Source organism: Scylla paramamosain, chromosome 7, assembly GCF_035594125.1.
Source record: "Scylla paramamosain isolate STU-SP2022 chromosome 7, ASM3559412v1, whole genome shotgun sequence".
In the NCBI taxonomy this organism is placed as follows: domain Eukaryota; kingdom Metazoa; phylum Arthropoda; class Malacostraca; order Decapoda; family Portunidae; genus Scylla; species Scylla paramamosain.
Genome location: NC_087157.1, coordinates 11,075,001 through 11,089,554, shown reverse-complemented (window position 1 = coordinate 11,089,554; position 14,554 = coordinate 11,075,001). Strand labels below are relative to the sequence as shown.

Here is a 14,554-nt window from a genome sequence, read left to right as displayed (position 1 = left end):
CAAGGGAACTCACTCCCCGGGGCCAGTGTTAGACATGGTGAGGACTTGTCGACCCCTTAGTACCCCACCCCCATTGCCTATACCCCTCCAGACCCTACTCTCCCATTCCCATACCTCTATCCTGCGTCCCTTACTCCATGCCTCTCAGCTTCTGTTCCCTCCTTCCCCCCTCACACCTGGCAGCCCCCAGCCCTCTGCCCTATACCTCTCAGCTCCCGCCCTCTATCTCCCGTGTCTCTAGCCTCTGTCCTGTACTGTATATCTCTCAGCCTCCATACTTCTCACACCATACTCTCCTTCCTTACATATCCTCAGCCAACTCCCTCCTACTCCAATGTCCGTCAGTTCCCCGCCCTCCAACCTCATACCTTTCAGTCACCGTCACATACCTCATACCTCTCATACCATGCCCTCCTCCTCCTCTTCCTCTTCCTTCTCCCATATCCTCCTCCCATGTCCCTTTTTTTTCACCCCTTTTATATCTCTCCTCAATGCCTTTCAGTTCTTTCTCTCCCCTGTCTGTCTGTCTTTCTTTCGGTTTGACTGTTGATCCGCCTCTCCGTCTGTGCTTGCTCATTTGTCTGTATCTGTCTTCCTGTGTTTGCCTGTTTCCCTGCCTGTTTTGTCTGTCTGTCTGTCTGTCTGTCTGGTTTTGTTTCTGTATTTGTTTGTTTGTTGGAGTTTTCTGTCTTTAATGAACTCATGGATACTTTCTGTTGCCTCTTTCTCTAATTCAATTTCACGGGTTGTTATGTAATTTTTGAGCGTCATCCATATTCTCTCTCTCTCTCTCTCTCTCTCTCTCTCTCTCTCTCTCTCTCTCTCTCTCTCTCTCTCTCTCTCTCTCTCTCTCTCAGTCGCTGCCAGGTTAAGCGTGATGACGAAGGGCCGAGATAGAGCGGCATTGCGGGGCGACGCTCGGCCCGTCGCTGCCCGGGTGTCGCCGCTAACCACGCGGAAGACACTGATAAGCTGATAATTGATAGCGTCCCGGGGGAGGGTCTCAGGGCTGCCTCGATCCACACACTCGGGAATGGAAGAGAGGAAAAGAGATACCGCTAATGTGGACGTGTGTGTGTGTGTGTGTGTGTGTGTGTGTGTGTGTGTGTGTGTGTGTGTGTGTGTGTGTGTGTGTGTGTGTGTGTGTGTGTGTGTGTGTGTGTGTGTGTGTGTGTGTGTGTGCTCGCCAGCATGGTCAGATTCACAACAACGAGTTTACATGCAAAAAATAAATAAATAAATAAATAAATAAATAAATAAACAAAAAATAAAGTTCTACATGGAATTCCAGTATAGAATTTTCAGATATTAATTTGTAATGAGCTCTTTTTCACCCTAAATTTTATCTACAATTCATTCCTGCCTTAGAGTTATAGTTCCTGAGAGCTGGAGTAACTTTCAGGAGCTGTGTGTAGCTTTCTAGGTTAAGAGCGTGCTTTGTAACACCACACGACTCAAAGTTCTCAAGGTCACCGCGCGTTCCAAGTCTCTAGCAGTACCCAAGCCTCGGCAGGAATGTGCTACGGAGGTTACAGGAGGTTCAGACGGCAGGCATAAGTGCGGCGTCCCTTTCAAGATTCTGGGCGACGATAAGCCCCAAAAGAAGACGGCGGTAGCAGAGGAAATAAAAGAGATAAAAGGACAAGAGGAAGCTGTAAAAGAAGCGGTGTATAATGGGTTAAGTTCCTCAAAACTTTTCTTGGCGTGCCGGCGGGACGGAAGGGGGTCAGAAGCGCTACAAAAAATAGACGAACAATTGTGTTGGTGAGTCGCGTGGCAGACGGCGCCGCTGAGGAAGGTCTGCTGCCACCCTTTCCCTCCCCATGCCCCTCCCTTCCTGCCACCCCCTTGCTCAAGTCCAAGCTGCGGGACGAGCACCGTCTGTCTGGGGACGGCTGGCGTGTCGCCCTCCTCCCCCAGTAGCCTCGGCACTGCTCGGGCACACGGCGGCACACGTGGCCACGGTCGCTGCCACCAGAAGCCAAGTGCACGCGTGAAAACTTATATGGCAGCCACGGCCTGGCGGTGTATACACAGACTCCTTCCCTTTCAGGCGCGGCGGCCACATCATCACTCAGGTGCAGTTTACTATGAAAAAAAGTTTCACTTTACCTCGGCGAAAGAAAAGCGAAAACATTCGCTTGAACAAACACAAAGATTTCATGGGACGATATTTTCTTGTTATCTCGACCAGCACCTTCCAGCTTATAGCAGCCAGGCCGGCGCCGCCCGACCTGGCGTGGGCTCGGGTCAGACCTGCCGAGGGGAACGCCCGCCCAGTACTTTACCGCGCTGAACGGAAAGGCACAGAAGAGTTGAGACAAAATAAGAGATGATTGTGCAACCTCCCCCCGGCTCGGGTCCTGGACGGGACACGATCAATACACGACACAAGGATACACAATCACAGGAGACACTGACGGAAAATCTTTAAAACTCATTCCGCTATTTTTGTCTCCACGATACCACAGTCCTTCAAGACCCCACCCACCACCACCACCACCACCATCACCACCATAACAATACCTCAGCTCGCCTCCCCATCACCACTATCCACCAACACAACAAGAACAATAACTTTATCTCCACTGCACTGCATTGGATAACAACAACAACAACGACAATAGCAACAACAACAACAACAACAACATCAACAACAACAACAACAACAAACAACACGCCCTTGCCGGCAAAAATATCGCCACCACCTCCGCCGCCGCCGCCGCCACCGACAAGAGGAAGCAGATCCAATAACAAGACGTTAACCAAATCTATTAACTTTAACGCCAGGACTAAAACTTTAGCGAGGAGTTGTGGTCCCGTTAGCCGGAGATTTGTTGTGCTCGCTGCCCGCTGGACCCTTCCCTCCTCCTCCTCCTCCTCCTCCTCCTCCTCCTCCTCCTCCTCCTCCTTCCCTCCCTTTATTCTCTCCCATCTCCTTCCCTTCTCCATGGGCGGCGAGCGTTGTTTGGCCTTTGGAAGAGTTATATTTGCAATCCTCAGCGTGCCTCCACTTCTGTCTGCCTTGCCTTACCCGCTGCACTAAACTTTGCTGATCCGCTGTTCTCTTTGGTATTTGAAGAGCTCCTGTTGTATCTCTTCATACCTCCTCCTCCTTATATGATATACCATTGCAATTATTATTTTTCTTCGCTTATCATCAAAGGCTTTACGGATCTGCTGTTCCCTTTGGTATCTGAGCTGTCCTTATTGTATCTCATCCTCTTGTATAACCTCCTTCTCTCTCTTATCCTTAAACTTATACGATATACTGTTCCAATTAATTTCGTTTGTCATCATTCTCATGTATCTGAGGACTTTTACCCTCCACAAGGCATTATCCATTAAAACGCTGCTCCCTTCCCGCTCCATACACATCACTAGAAACCAAGAACGTGTGATGAAACTATCTGCAGTAGTGGTGAAGACAGTGATGGAGGTGGTGGTGGTGGTGGTGGTGGTGGTGGTGGTGGTGGTGGTGGTGGTATTCTTCTCCCATATTCGGAAACAACACGAGTTTTCTATTTCCTTACTTTTTTTCCCTTCCCTTCCCTTCCCCAGCTCGTCACCCGTCTCGCCCACCCTCCCGAGCGGCGGTCCCTTTTGGCCGAACTGACAGAAGTGTTTCTCTTTTTACCGTGTTTTCTTTTCACTTCACAACGACCAGAAGCCCACTCGTGCCCCAAGCGTTACGACCACCGCCAGGCTGACTGAGTGCGTCACGCTGAAACGAACACGTAAAGAAGAATATAAAGAAGAATGGCACGAGGCATAAACCTTATCATCGAGTATACGAGCAGCGGTGAGGGAGGATTTTGCTGGACTTTTTTTCAACGCCTTAGTGGCAAAACAGTAGCGCGTAGGGATGAATGGTATTTGTAAACATATTTTCAATGTCGCGTGGAATTTGAGCGGTAAGTGAGGAATATTCAAGGCTTTTTCCACCGCCACAGTAGAGAAATAGTAGGAAATACGGATGAACGGAAATTTGTAAATATATTTTTCCAGTATCGCGTGGAATTTGAGAGGGAAGAGGGGAATTTTCAGGACTTTTCAGCGCCAAAAGTAACGAAACAGTAGCAAGTACAAGTGAAGTTGGGAGGAATTTATAAAACTTTTTTTTCCACGGCCATAGTTGCAAAAAAGAGTAGCAAATACGGTTGAATGCAAATTTGTACACAGATATTTTCCAAAAGTCGAGAGCAATTTACAAGATTTTTTTCTTCAACGTCTGAGAAAAAAATTCAATCAGATTTTTTTTTATTTTATTCATTTATAGTGACTAATCTTCTTACATCAAAACAGACAATCTTAGTCCAAGTATGACATTTTGGGCCCGCCTCCCTTCACACTGCAGTCACACATTTCACTTGGAACACTTGGCCCGAGACGTAATCCGACGAGTTGTGACCTTGTAAGCCAGCAGTACTGCCTGGACGACCCTAGCCAGCGAGGTACATGGCTTAACACTCACTTAACTATAAGAACTTTCATTCTGCAGTCGAGTCATAAACACTAATGGAAAGAGAGAGGGAGAACAGAGTAGCAGAAAGTACCAAGTAACAATAAGATGAACCAATTAGCACCAAGTAGAGCCAAGTATAGCCATAGAAAGAGAGAGAGAGAGAGAGAGAGAGAGAGAGAGAGAGAGAGAGAGAGAGAGAGAGAGAGAGAGAGAGAGAGAGAGAGAAGTAGCAAAAAGGTGAGCCAATTAGGGCCACAAATAGAGCCAAATACCACACAGCAGAGCCGAATAGCACCAGAAGCACCAAGACATCCCAGCACCAACCTGACGTAACTTCCTCCACCCCCCAACCACCGCCGCCCACACGCCGCCTCCTCGGGCTGTTTCAGCTCCCACGTCGAAACAATGACGAAAAAGACTCTTATTGATGCAACGTTTCCTTTATGGAGCAGTAATAATGAAAACATATGGGAGGAGGAGGAGGAGGAGGAGGAGGAGGAGGAGGAGAAGGAGGAGGAGGAGGAGGAGGAGGAGGAGGAGGAGGAGGAGGAGGAGGAGGAGGAGGAGGAGGAGGAGGAGGAGGAGAAGGAGAAGGAGAAGGAGAAGGAGAAGGAGAAGGAGAAGGAGGAAGAGGAGAACAAAGACGAGATGAGGACAATGTAACTGGTAAGGAGGACAAGGAGGAGGAGGACGACGATGATAACAAGGAGGAGGAGGAGGAGGAGGAAGAGGAGAATAATGAGTAGCACAACGAAAACAAGAATAAAAGACAAAGTCAAAGCCAAGACTGACGAGAGAGAGAGAGAGAGAGAGAGAGAGAGAGAGAGAGAGAGAGAGAGAGAGAGAGAGAGAGAGAGAGAGAGAGAGAGAGAGAGAGAGAGAGAGAGAGAGAGAGAGAGAGAGAGAGAGGAACCCAAGCGACTCTTCCTTCTCCTTGACCCCGCCCACTGGCACTCTTTGGCACCCTAGGCCTGTGTAGTGCCTCTTGGGTGGTAATGAACAGTGCCAAGGCCTCGTAAATTCTTCCCCCACGCCCTACCCCCCTTATCCTTCCTCTCCTACATACATACATACATACACACACAGAAGCTACACACTCTGCATGCCTAAGTACTAGTATTGTTCCCCTCCTTTTATTTTCTTTTTTTTTTTTTGCTAATTTCCTTTTTCTTTTAAATTTCTCTTCCTTGTTTACTCATTTCCTTTATTCTTTCTCATTTTTTTCCGTTTTCTGTGCTCATTTCCTGTCTTTTCTGTCTTTTTTGGGAGGGAGGGGGAGTGAAGGGGGAAATCCATATATTCCTACCACAAGTTCTCGCCCTTTTTATTGTTTTTCTAATGTCTCTCGCGTTTCATTTTCCCCCCTCACTTTTTTTTTTTCTTGGCCGAGTTTAAAAATTATTTCTGAGGTTTTAAAGTGAATGGAAATATATCAAATCTCTATTAGGGTACGGAAAGAGTAGAGAGAGAGAGAGAGAGAGAGAGAGAGAGAGAGAGAGAGAGAGAGAGAGAGAGAGAGAGAGAGAGAGAGAGAGAGAGAGAGAGAGAGAGAGAGAGAGAGAGAGAGAGAGAGAGAGAGAGAGAGAGAGAGAGAGAGAGAGAGAGACCTCTTCTAAACATTCTGAAGTATCAAAAAAAGGAAAGAAATAAAAAATCCAATTAAAACATGAAAGTGAGACTAAAAAACAGGAAGCTAATGAAGGAAGATGAAAGAGGAACAAATGAGAGACACAAACCCCGCACCAGCTGATTGATCTGATGGGAGGAACACTTGGACTAATGAAGAACGGGGATGACCACGAGCAGGAGGAGGAGGAGGAGGAGGAGGAGGAGGATATAGAAGAAGAAAAGGAAAAGAAAGGAAAAGAAGGAGGAGGAGGAGGAGGAGGAGGAGGAGGAGGAGGAGGAGGAGGAGGAGGAGGAGGAGGAGGAGGAGGAGGAGGAGGAGGAGGAGGAGGAGGAGGAGGAGGAGGAGGAGGAGGAGGAGGAGGAGGAGGAGGAGGAGGAGGAGGAGGAGGAGGAGGAGGAGGAGGAGGAGGAGGAGAAGAAGAAGAAGAAGAAGAAGAAGAAGAAGAAGAAGAAGAAGAAGAAGAAGAAGAAGAAGAAGAAGAAGAAGAAGAAGAAGAAGAAGAAGAAGAAGAAGAAGAAGAAGAAGAAGAAGAAGAAGAAGAAGAAGAAGAAGAAGAAAAGATCATCAACAACAACAACAACAACAACAACAACAACAACAACAACAACAACAAGAGGAGAAGGAGAAGGGAAAGGAAGAAGAGAAAACGGAGGGGGACGCAGTACAAGACGATGATGAAACAGATACAAGCCAATTTTTTTTTTTTTTTTTTTCATCGAATCCTAAACTACTTTCAGAGATTCAACCCTTTCCCTATCACTGCCAAATATAATAAACACATGAGAAGACGCGAAAGAGAAAGTATGGCATGATGAAATTACAAATATAAAAAGAAGAAAAAAACATGTAAATAAAAAGTGAAAAGCAAAAGAGGGAAATAAATATACGACAAAGAAGGAGAGAGAGGCGAAGGAGAAAAAGATGAATGAATGAGGGTAGAAAGAAAAGAATGTAGAAAGAGAGTATCATTAACATGTATCCTGTATATCATTGTATAGGTGGGCAGGTAAGCGAGACAGGCAGAGGAAGAAAGGGATGAACGAGGGAAAAGGGAAGACGCTTTGTATCAAAGGGAGGGAGCTTGAGTTTAGGGTACAAGGGAGAGGGAGTGGCGTTGAGAGGAAGAGAGAGAGAGAGAGAGAGAGAGAGAGAGAGAGAGAGAGAGAGAGAGAGAGAGAGAGAGAGAGAGAGAGAGAGAGAGAGAGAGAGAGAGAGAGAGAGAGAGAGAGAGAGAGAGAGAGAGAGAGAGAGAGAGAGAATGGAGGGCAGGGAGGAGCTGTGGTTTGGAAGGGACTGAATAAGAGGAAGCAAGTGGGTGAGTTTTGAGTACAAGTTAAGAGAGAAAGAGCGATTAGAAAAGATGGAAGAGAGGCAGGAAAAGCGGAAGATTGATATTAAAAGGTAGAGGGGAAACATGAATATAGACAGATATATACAGGTAGATGAATAGATTCATAGATAAATATATAAATAGACAGATAGATGGATAGACAGATTGATAGATAGATAGATAGATAGTTTCATAGATAGGCAGACAGACAGAGATAGATAGATAAATGAACAAACTAATACAAAGGTAAACAGGCTGACAGAAAAATGAAAAGATGGATGGATGGACAGCCAAACAACTTTAAAAAATATAAGAAATGAAAGATGGAAGACAAACGCAAGAGAGAGAGAGAGAGAGAGAGAGAGAGAGAGAGAGAGAGAGAGAGAGAGAGAGAGAGAGAGAGAGAGAGAGAGAGAGAGAGAGAGAGAGAGAGAGAGATGGAGGAGAGGAGTAGAATCTTAGCAGAGGTCGGTCAGTGCCAAGTGGAGGGGGTTGACGGGATCCTGCGGCTGGCTGGCACTCGCTTGGCACTCGTCCTGGCATAAACAAGGAAGCCTCGCCCCACAAATCCTCTAAGTAACGATCCATGTGACCTGAACTTTATTGTGACGGTCGCCAGCCACGCCTACTGCACACCCACTCCTGTCCCTCTGCTCCCCAGCTATCCCTTATGCATGTTCGCACCCTCCCTTAGCTTCCCTCTTCCTGGTTAATGTTATACTTACCTTAACCTTCACTCATATATCACGTCTGTCTGTTCTACTCCCCTTAGCTTCTCTCTCACTGGCAAACCTTATGTACTGACTAATCTTAACCTGCACTTATATATCACATTCTTCTATTCCACTCCCTCTTTTAGCTTCCCTCTCTAAGCATGCTACTAACTAAACTTTAATCTTCTTTCATATATCACCTGTCTGTCCTACTCCCTCCCTTACCTTCCCTCTCCCCACCCAAGTCTTTATCTGGGCATGGACTAGCTAATCATATCTTAATCTTCACTCCTAAATCACATCTACCTGTTCTAATCTCTTTTTAGCTTCCTTTTCCGATGTTACGTAGATATAAGTCGCAAATTGTATACCTTCAGCCTCATTTACATGTAGCTTTAAAACACACACACACACACACACACACACACACACACACACACACACACACACACACACACACACACTATCATTACCTCATCCAGTACATTCATCAGTCTATAGGTACACATTCACAATCACTTAGGTTTAACACCCATCCACACACCCACACATATAGACAGAAAGACAGATAGATAGATAGATAGATAGATAGATACATAGATAGACGGATAGTTAATTGACCATAAAAGCTGTACATCATTAAAAGAAATATTAATGAAAAACAAAAAGAAAACACACACTCCTTCATACTCACTGCCCTCCTGCTGAGCTCTGAACAACGATAACCTGCCCCTGGCCAATATTTTCCTGAAAGCAGCACCGTTCTGTGATGGCTTCTCACTCGTAAATTTCCCGGGGCGATTCTGTGCCAAGATGGGATTAGATGTAAGAAGAGATTCTGTTATTTTCTTTATGAGGACCCCCTGCTCTTACATTTTTTTTACACTGTTGGTTACATCATATAATACTAGTTTAGATTTTGTAATTATCATGATGAAGGCTCCTTTGATCTTATTTAGAGCATTTACACCGTTAAGTTTACTGTACATCAGCATTATATTAAACTGTGAAGTTAGTTGCGTCCAAATTTCCAATGAATTTTAAGTATGTGTATTTTTTCTTGTATAGATTCTGGTGTTGCGCATTTTTCTCTCTCTCTCTCTCTCTCTCTCTCTCTCTCTCTCTCTCTCTCTCTCTCTCTCTCTCTCTCTCTCTCTCTCTCTCTAACAAAGCCTCCTCTTCCCTAGGTACTTCCTGTCACCGTGGGGTCCTCACAGCACCCCCACCTCTCTGCGCCACACCCACACAAACCCAGCCAGCCCATCACCCGCACGACGCCAGCCTTCACTCACCATACAACCACCAAGATAAGTCAAAACAGTTCCGAGTGCACACACCGCACCGAAGATCACGATGAGGAGTTATTTTTTTATATTTACGCCTCTGGTTGTAAAAGTGAAGGGTAAATCACATGTAAAAGAGAAAAATCATGAACTTCAACTCACGTAATTGTGCCTAATGGGAGGGAATACTAAAGGATAAAAATCACTGAAGGCTCTTAACCACGATCAAGTCGCATTTTCAAAGTCACATCAATAGTTGAAAATAAAAAGCAACGGGAAAAAAAAATAAATAGAAAGAAGAGGACGAAAGATATATCAACACAAGAGATGCTGATGAGAGAGACAGAAAGAGAAGGAAAGGGAGGACAAGAAAAGGAGAACAGGACATCAGAAACACCAGAGGACATGCCAGTGACCAAGAATCCCGTGTCCTCGCTCTACAGAAGGAACAGAAGGGGAGAATAGGCCGCCGGCGAGAGTAAACGAAGAAGAAGGACCAGAAGGGCCTTTCAAACCTGACTCAAAAGAGAGAGAGAGAGAGAGAGAGAGAGAGAGAGAGAGAGAGAGAGAGAGAGAGAGAGAGAGAGAGAGAGAGAGAGAGAGAGAGAGAGAGAGAGAGAGAGAGAGAGAAAACAAGACCAGAAATCTGGCTCTAGGTGAACCGCAGCTATGAGAGGCACGGCACCAGGTCAGCTTTTCTGGTGAAGAGAGAGGCCGTGAGGCATGAAGGAGGAGGGGCCGGGCGGGAGGGAGGGAGGGAGGGGCAGAAAGATAGAGAAGGAGGAGATGGTCCAAAATTGTGGAGGAGCTAGAGCGTGTGAGAGGGAGGCGGTGCGAGTGGCTGAAAGGTGGATGAAGTGTGCGGTGTGTGGCCGGGAGGGAGGGAAGGGAGTGTAGGTGTGTGTGTGTGTGTGTGTGTGTGTGTGTGTGTGTGTGTGTGTGTGTGTGTGTGTGTGTGTGTGTGTGTGTGTGTGTGTGTGTGTGTGTGTGTGTGTGTGTGTGTGTGTGTGTGTGTGTGTGAAGGTGAATGGTGGATGTACGTACGTGTGTATGCATAATAGCATGTGGTGCCTCCCTACATAAGTGTAATCGATAGAAGAAAAAACATAATCTAATGAACTTGAAAAGCAAAACAGAGGAACAGAACACGATAAAAGACAACAAAACTAAACAAACCAAAGCAAACCGAAACAAAAAAAAAATTGAAAAAATAGTGAAGCATGAAAAATAGATACAAAAACAAAAAAGAAAAAAAACGCGGCACGGGAAGAACCACGGACACGGAAATAAAACTAAATCAAAGGCACTAAAAGGACTGAGAGAGTGAGTGGAGAAAAAACGACAGTGGAAAAGAAATACACGTAGAATTGTGTCTCAAATAAGGCAATAGAGAGACACTGAGGACGAGGAAAGATGAGAAGGCAATGATGGGACGCCCAGAAGGAGGACGAGGAGGAAGACGAGGAGGCTGAGGAGGTTCACGGTGGTCAGGCAAGAGTAACGCCTCGGAATAAAGAATCTGAACGCTGAGCAAGACTTCCGGCCGCACCACCATAAAAGAGGACAACGTGAGGGGAAAAAAAGAGGAAAATAAAGGAAAAGAAAGACAGATCAGGGAGACATTATGAGGGTGAACAGCCATCATTACAGCCACACCCACCGCCACCACCACGGTAAGTAAGAGGAACCTTCGTCCGTAGTGTCTTGCTTTTCTTGCTTTAGATAGTGTAGTTTAAGATAAACAGCTCCGTAAGGGTCAAGGTGTCTACTGTTGTTTGCTCTTTCTCTGTGTTCTTTCGTGTTTCAGGCGGTGTACTATCTTATATGTATTGCTTTAGATTCGATAGTGTAGCTTATGTTAACAAGCTTCGTAAGGGTTCGACGTGTTTGCTGCTGCTGCTGCTGCTTGTATTTTTCTTTGTGTTCCTTTTGTGTTTCATTGTATGTGGTGTATGTACGGACTCTCGTTCCTCATTGTACTTCTCTATACTAACTCATTATTCAGATTTTTCTCATATGTTACATCTCACTTTCTCTCCTCCGTTTTTTTTTTTTTTACCGTTTCACTCTCTTTATCATCTCTATCTCATGGTTATCTACTTGCTCTTTCCTCTCATAAAATCACACCTACTTATCCTTTCTTCCCTTTCCCTCTTCTCATTTCCTTTGCTCTGTTACGTTTCTGGTTAACTACCTTCTTATCTTAATCCTCTCCCATGCATTTTATAATTATCTACAACATCCTTCATCCCTTACATCAAATACACTCTTCTTCTCTTCCCCTTGTTCCCTTTGATCTACACTCCTTCCCTAAATTACTCATCATCTCCTGTCCCATTCTACGTCTCTATTTACCTACTTTACCTTCCTTCTCCATCAATCTCATCTCCCTCTACAATTTTTTTTATACCATTTTTAAGTACTGTACCGTCTTCCCCTAAATCTCTCTCCATCCATCTGTCTCACTCCTCCATTTATTCTCTTTTCCTGAACATAACTCGTTTCCCTTCTTCATTTTTTGTTCCCTGTACTCTCCCTTTCTCCTGCCAAGCTTCTTCCATTCTCTCCCCTTATGGTTCTGATATTAGTTTCTTTCCTCCATAGACAGTCCATAGTCCACAGCACACACACTTACATGGAAAACTTGGTCAGGATACAAGGTAGGGGTAAAGAGCTAAGTTGACCCCTCTTGGAGTATTTCACGTTAACCTTATTTCACTTCAGTATTATGCCTAAAATTTTAATCCGTGTTTTTTTTTTCCATTACACGTGAAAAAAAAGATAAAGCAATGAGCGAATGTAATTGTAGTCATGTTAACTCTACAGTGAACATTTTTATCTTGACTTTTCAGTAATACATCAGTTTCAAATGTTAATCAGTGTTTGCGTCTACTACATGGGAAAAAAATAGGATAAGACTATAAGAAAATATAATTAGAATAAAGCGAAACTCACTGAAAAATACCATATCGTAACCCTCTCAGAGCCATGACATCAGTTTCATTATATCCCGAATAACGGTGGACGAACTAAAAGAATAACATTAAAGCCATGAAAGTCAATCCGTGTTTGCCTAAAAGAAGGGAGAAAAAAATGACGGTGAGCTGAATGAGAATAACCGAGCACTAAACATTCATATCTTTCCATGTGACTGAGTTAATTCCACATAACGCTCCTGATACGAGTCGGCCGAGCGTAAGGGGAAACAAAAATAATAATAACACAGAGCGGAAGGGGAAAGAAATATATGTGAAGGATTCTAAGTAACTGAGAAAAGATAACTAAATTTACGACCCCCATACAACACGCCACCCAACAAACATTTATTACTTATGTGACAACCATAGCTTCCTTCCTTCCGCTTTCTCTTCCCTCCCCTTCTCTCTCCCTCCTTTCCTTTCCTAACCCATCTTTTTGTCCTCCCTACCCTCCCTCCTCCCTCCCGTATCCCGTAAACGCCATTTCTCCCCCCATATACTATCTCACTTCCCTTCCGCTGCACGCCCCGTCCCCTTCCACCCCTCACTCCGCCCCCTTCCTCCCGCCACCCGACCGGAGCCGCCCGGACCGAAACACACACTCACTCGGATAACTCTGCGGGAAGCGCCACCCATATTTCACTTATTTTTCTGCCGCGCTATCTCAGGCGACTCATTGTTGGTGGTGTCAGGAGGACGATGAGAGCTCTCCTCCTCCCCTTACGCCCCTCTGCACACACACGCACACGCACACACACACACACACACACACACACACACACACACACACACACACACACACACACACAAGGGACCTTTCATATATGTGTGAGTCGTTCTTTGTTTTACTTCATTAAATTTACTCCTACTTTAAAGGAAAAATTGTAGAAAGACGTGTTGATGTGCTAATGTGTTTTTTTTTTTCCTTGACATGAAAAACAGAGGGAGAAGTAAGACTTGGTGCAGAGGAGATAAGATATGAATTACATGGATAAAAATGCTTGTAATTCTGCTGTTTATTCCTCTTGTGTGTGTGTGTGTGCGTGCGTGTATGTGTTATCATTCTTACCAAAAGACATAGTAGGCTGTAAGGATGCGCTGCAGAACACGGAAACACGACGATTTGATGGAGAAACAACACAAAATTTAGAATAGTGATACAGAAACACACAAGATAAGCAACACTAATTAAGAATCAATGATACAGTGAGACGGGAATGACGGGAATGATACTGACTGAATTACACTCATACAGAAACAACGACAGTCTGAATGAAAGATAATAATTAAGAAAACACTGATAAGAGAAAACAAACAGTCCTTAGAAAGAAAATGTGACAAGAAAGACACGTAGAAAACAAGAGGATTTGACAGAGAGGGAAAGAAAGATAGGATGAGGCAGGGAGGGAGAGAGAGGAAGGGAGGAACGGGTGGAGGGAGGGAGGAGGAGGAAAGAAGTGAGTTTGAGGACTAATCTCTCGCCCTTCCTCTCGCCAAGTTTGGTCTTTAGGGAACAAATGAAGAGGAAAAAATGAAGTAGGTGGATATTTGGGCCGGAATTAGTTCAAAGATTACAGCCTGTCACGGAGACTAACTGCCGACTTGAGCACGGGGGAAGGAAAAGTAAGGAAGTACGAGAGGGAGAGGAGAGAGAGAATGACGAGGGACAGAGAGGCAGGGGGATGGATAGACGGATAGAGGGAAGGAGAGGAAATGAGGGATAATGGAGGGGAAGGCGAGCAGGAAGGGATTTTGAAGGAAAGGAAGAGAAAAGAAAAATCGTAGTCTAGTAGAGGGAGAGGAAGGGGAGAGAGAGAGAGAGAGAGAGAGAGAGAGAGAGAGAGAGAGAGAGAGAGAGAGAGAGAGAGAGAGAGAGAGAGAGAGAGAGAGAGAGAGAGAGAGAGAGAGAGAGAGAGAGAGAGAGAGAGAGAGAGAGAGAGAGAGAGAGAGAGAGGTGTCCAGGAGGGATTGAGAGACTCAAGAGGGAAAAAAAACTCGAAGAGGAAGCAGGATTTGTCAACCGTGTAGGGAAGAGAAATAGTCAGAATAATGAACGTGGAATTAAAGGATTTTTAACAGAAATTAAACGCTCACTGTAGGAGGAAAGGAGAATGTTAAGAAAATATATGTTAAGATGAAAACGCGTGAAACAGAC

At 45.0% G+C, this 14,554-nt stretch overlaps 1 protein-coding gene across 3 annotated transcripts in view; it reads left to right on the top strand.

Annotated features, from left to right (window-relative positions):
• Positions 1 to 14,554, top strand: part of LOC135101759 (uncharacterized) — a 39,932-nt gene that overhangs the window by 12,402 nt on the left and 12,976 nt on the right. For all 3 annotated transcript variants that reach the window (XM_064006049.1, XM_064006052.1, XM_064006051.1), the window contains exon 2: positions 9,326 to 11,094. In XM_064006049.1, coding sequence (XP_063862119.1) covers positions 11,046 to 11,094 — 49 coding nt within the window. In that variant the 5' untranslated portion in view covers positions 9,326 to 11,045. The remainder of the gene's footprint in view (positions 1 to 9,325; positions 11,095 to 14,554) is intronic.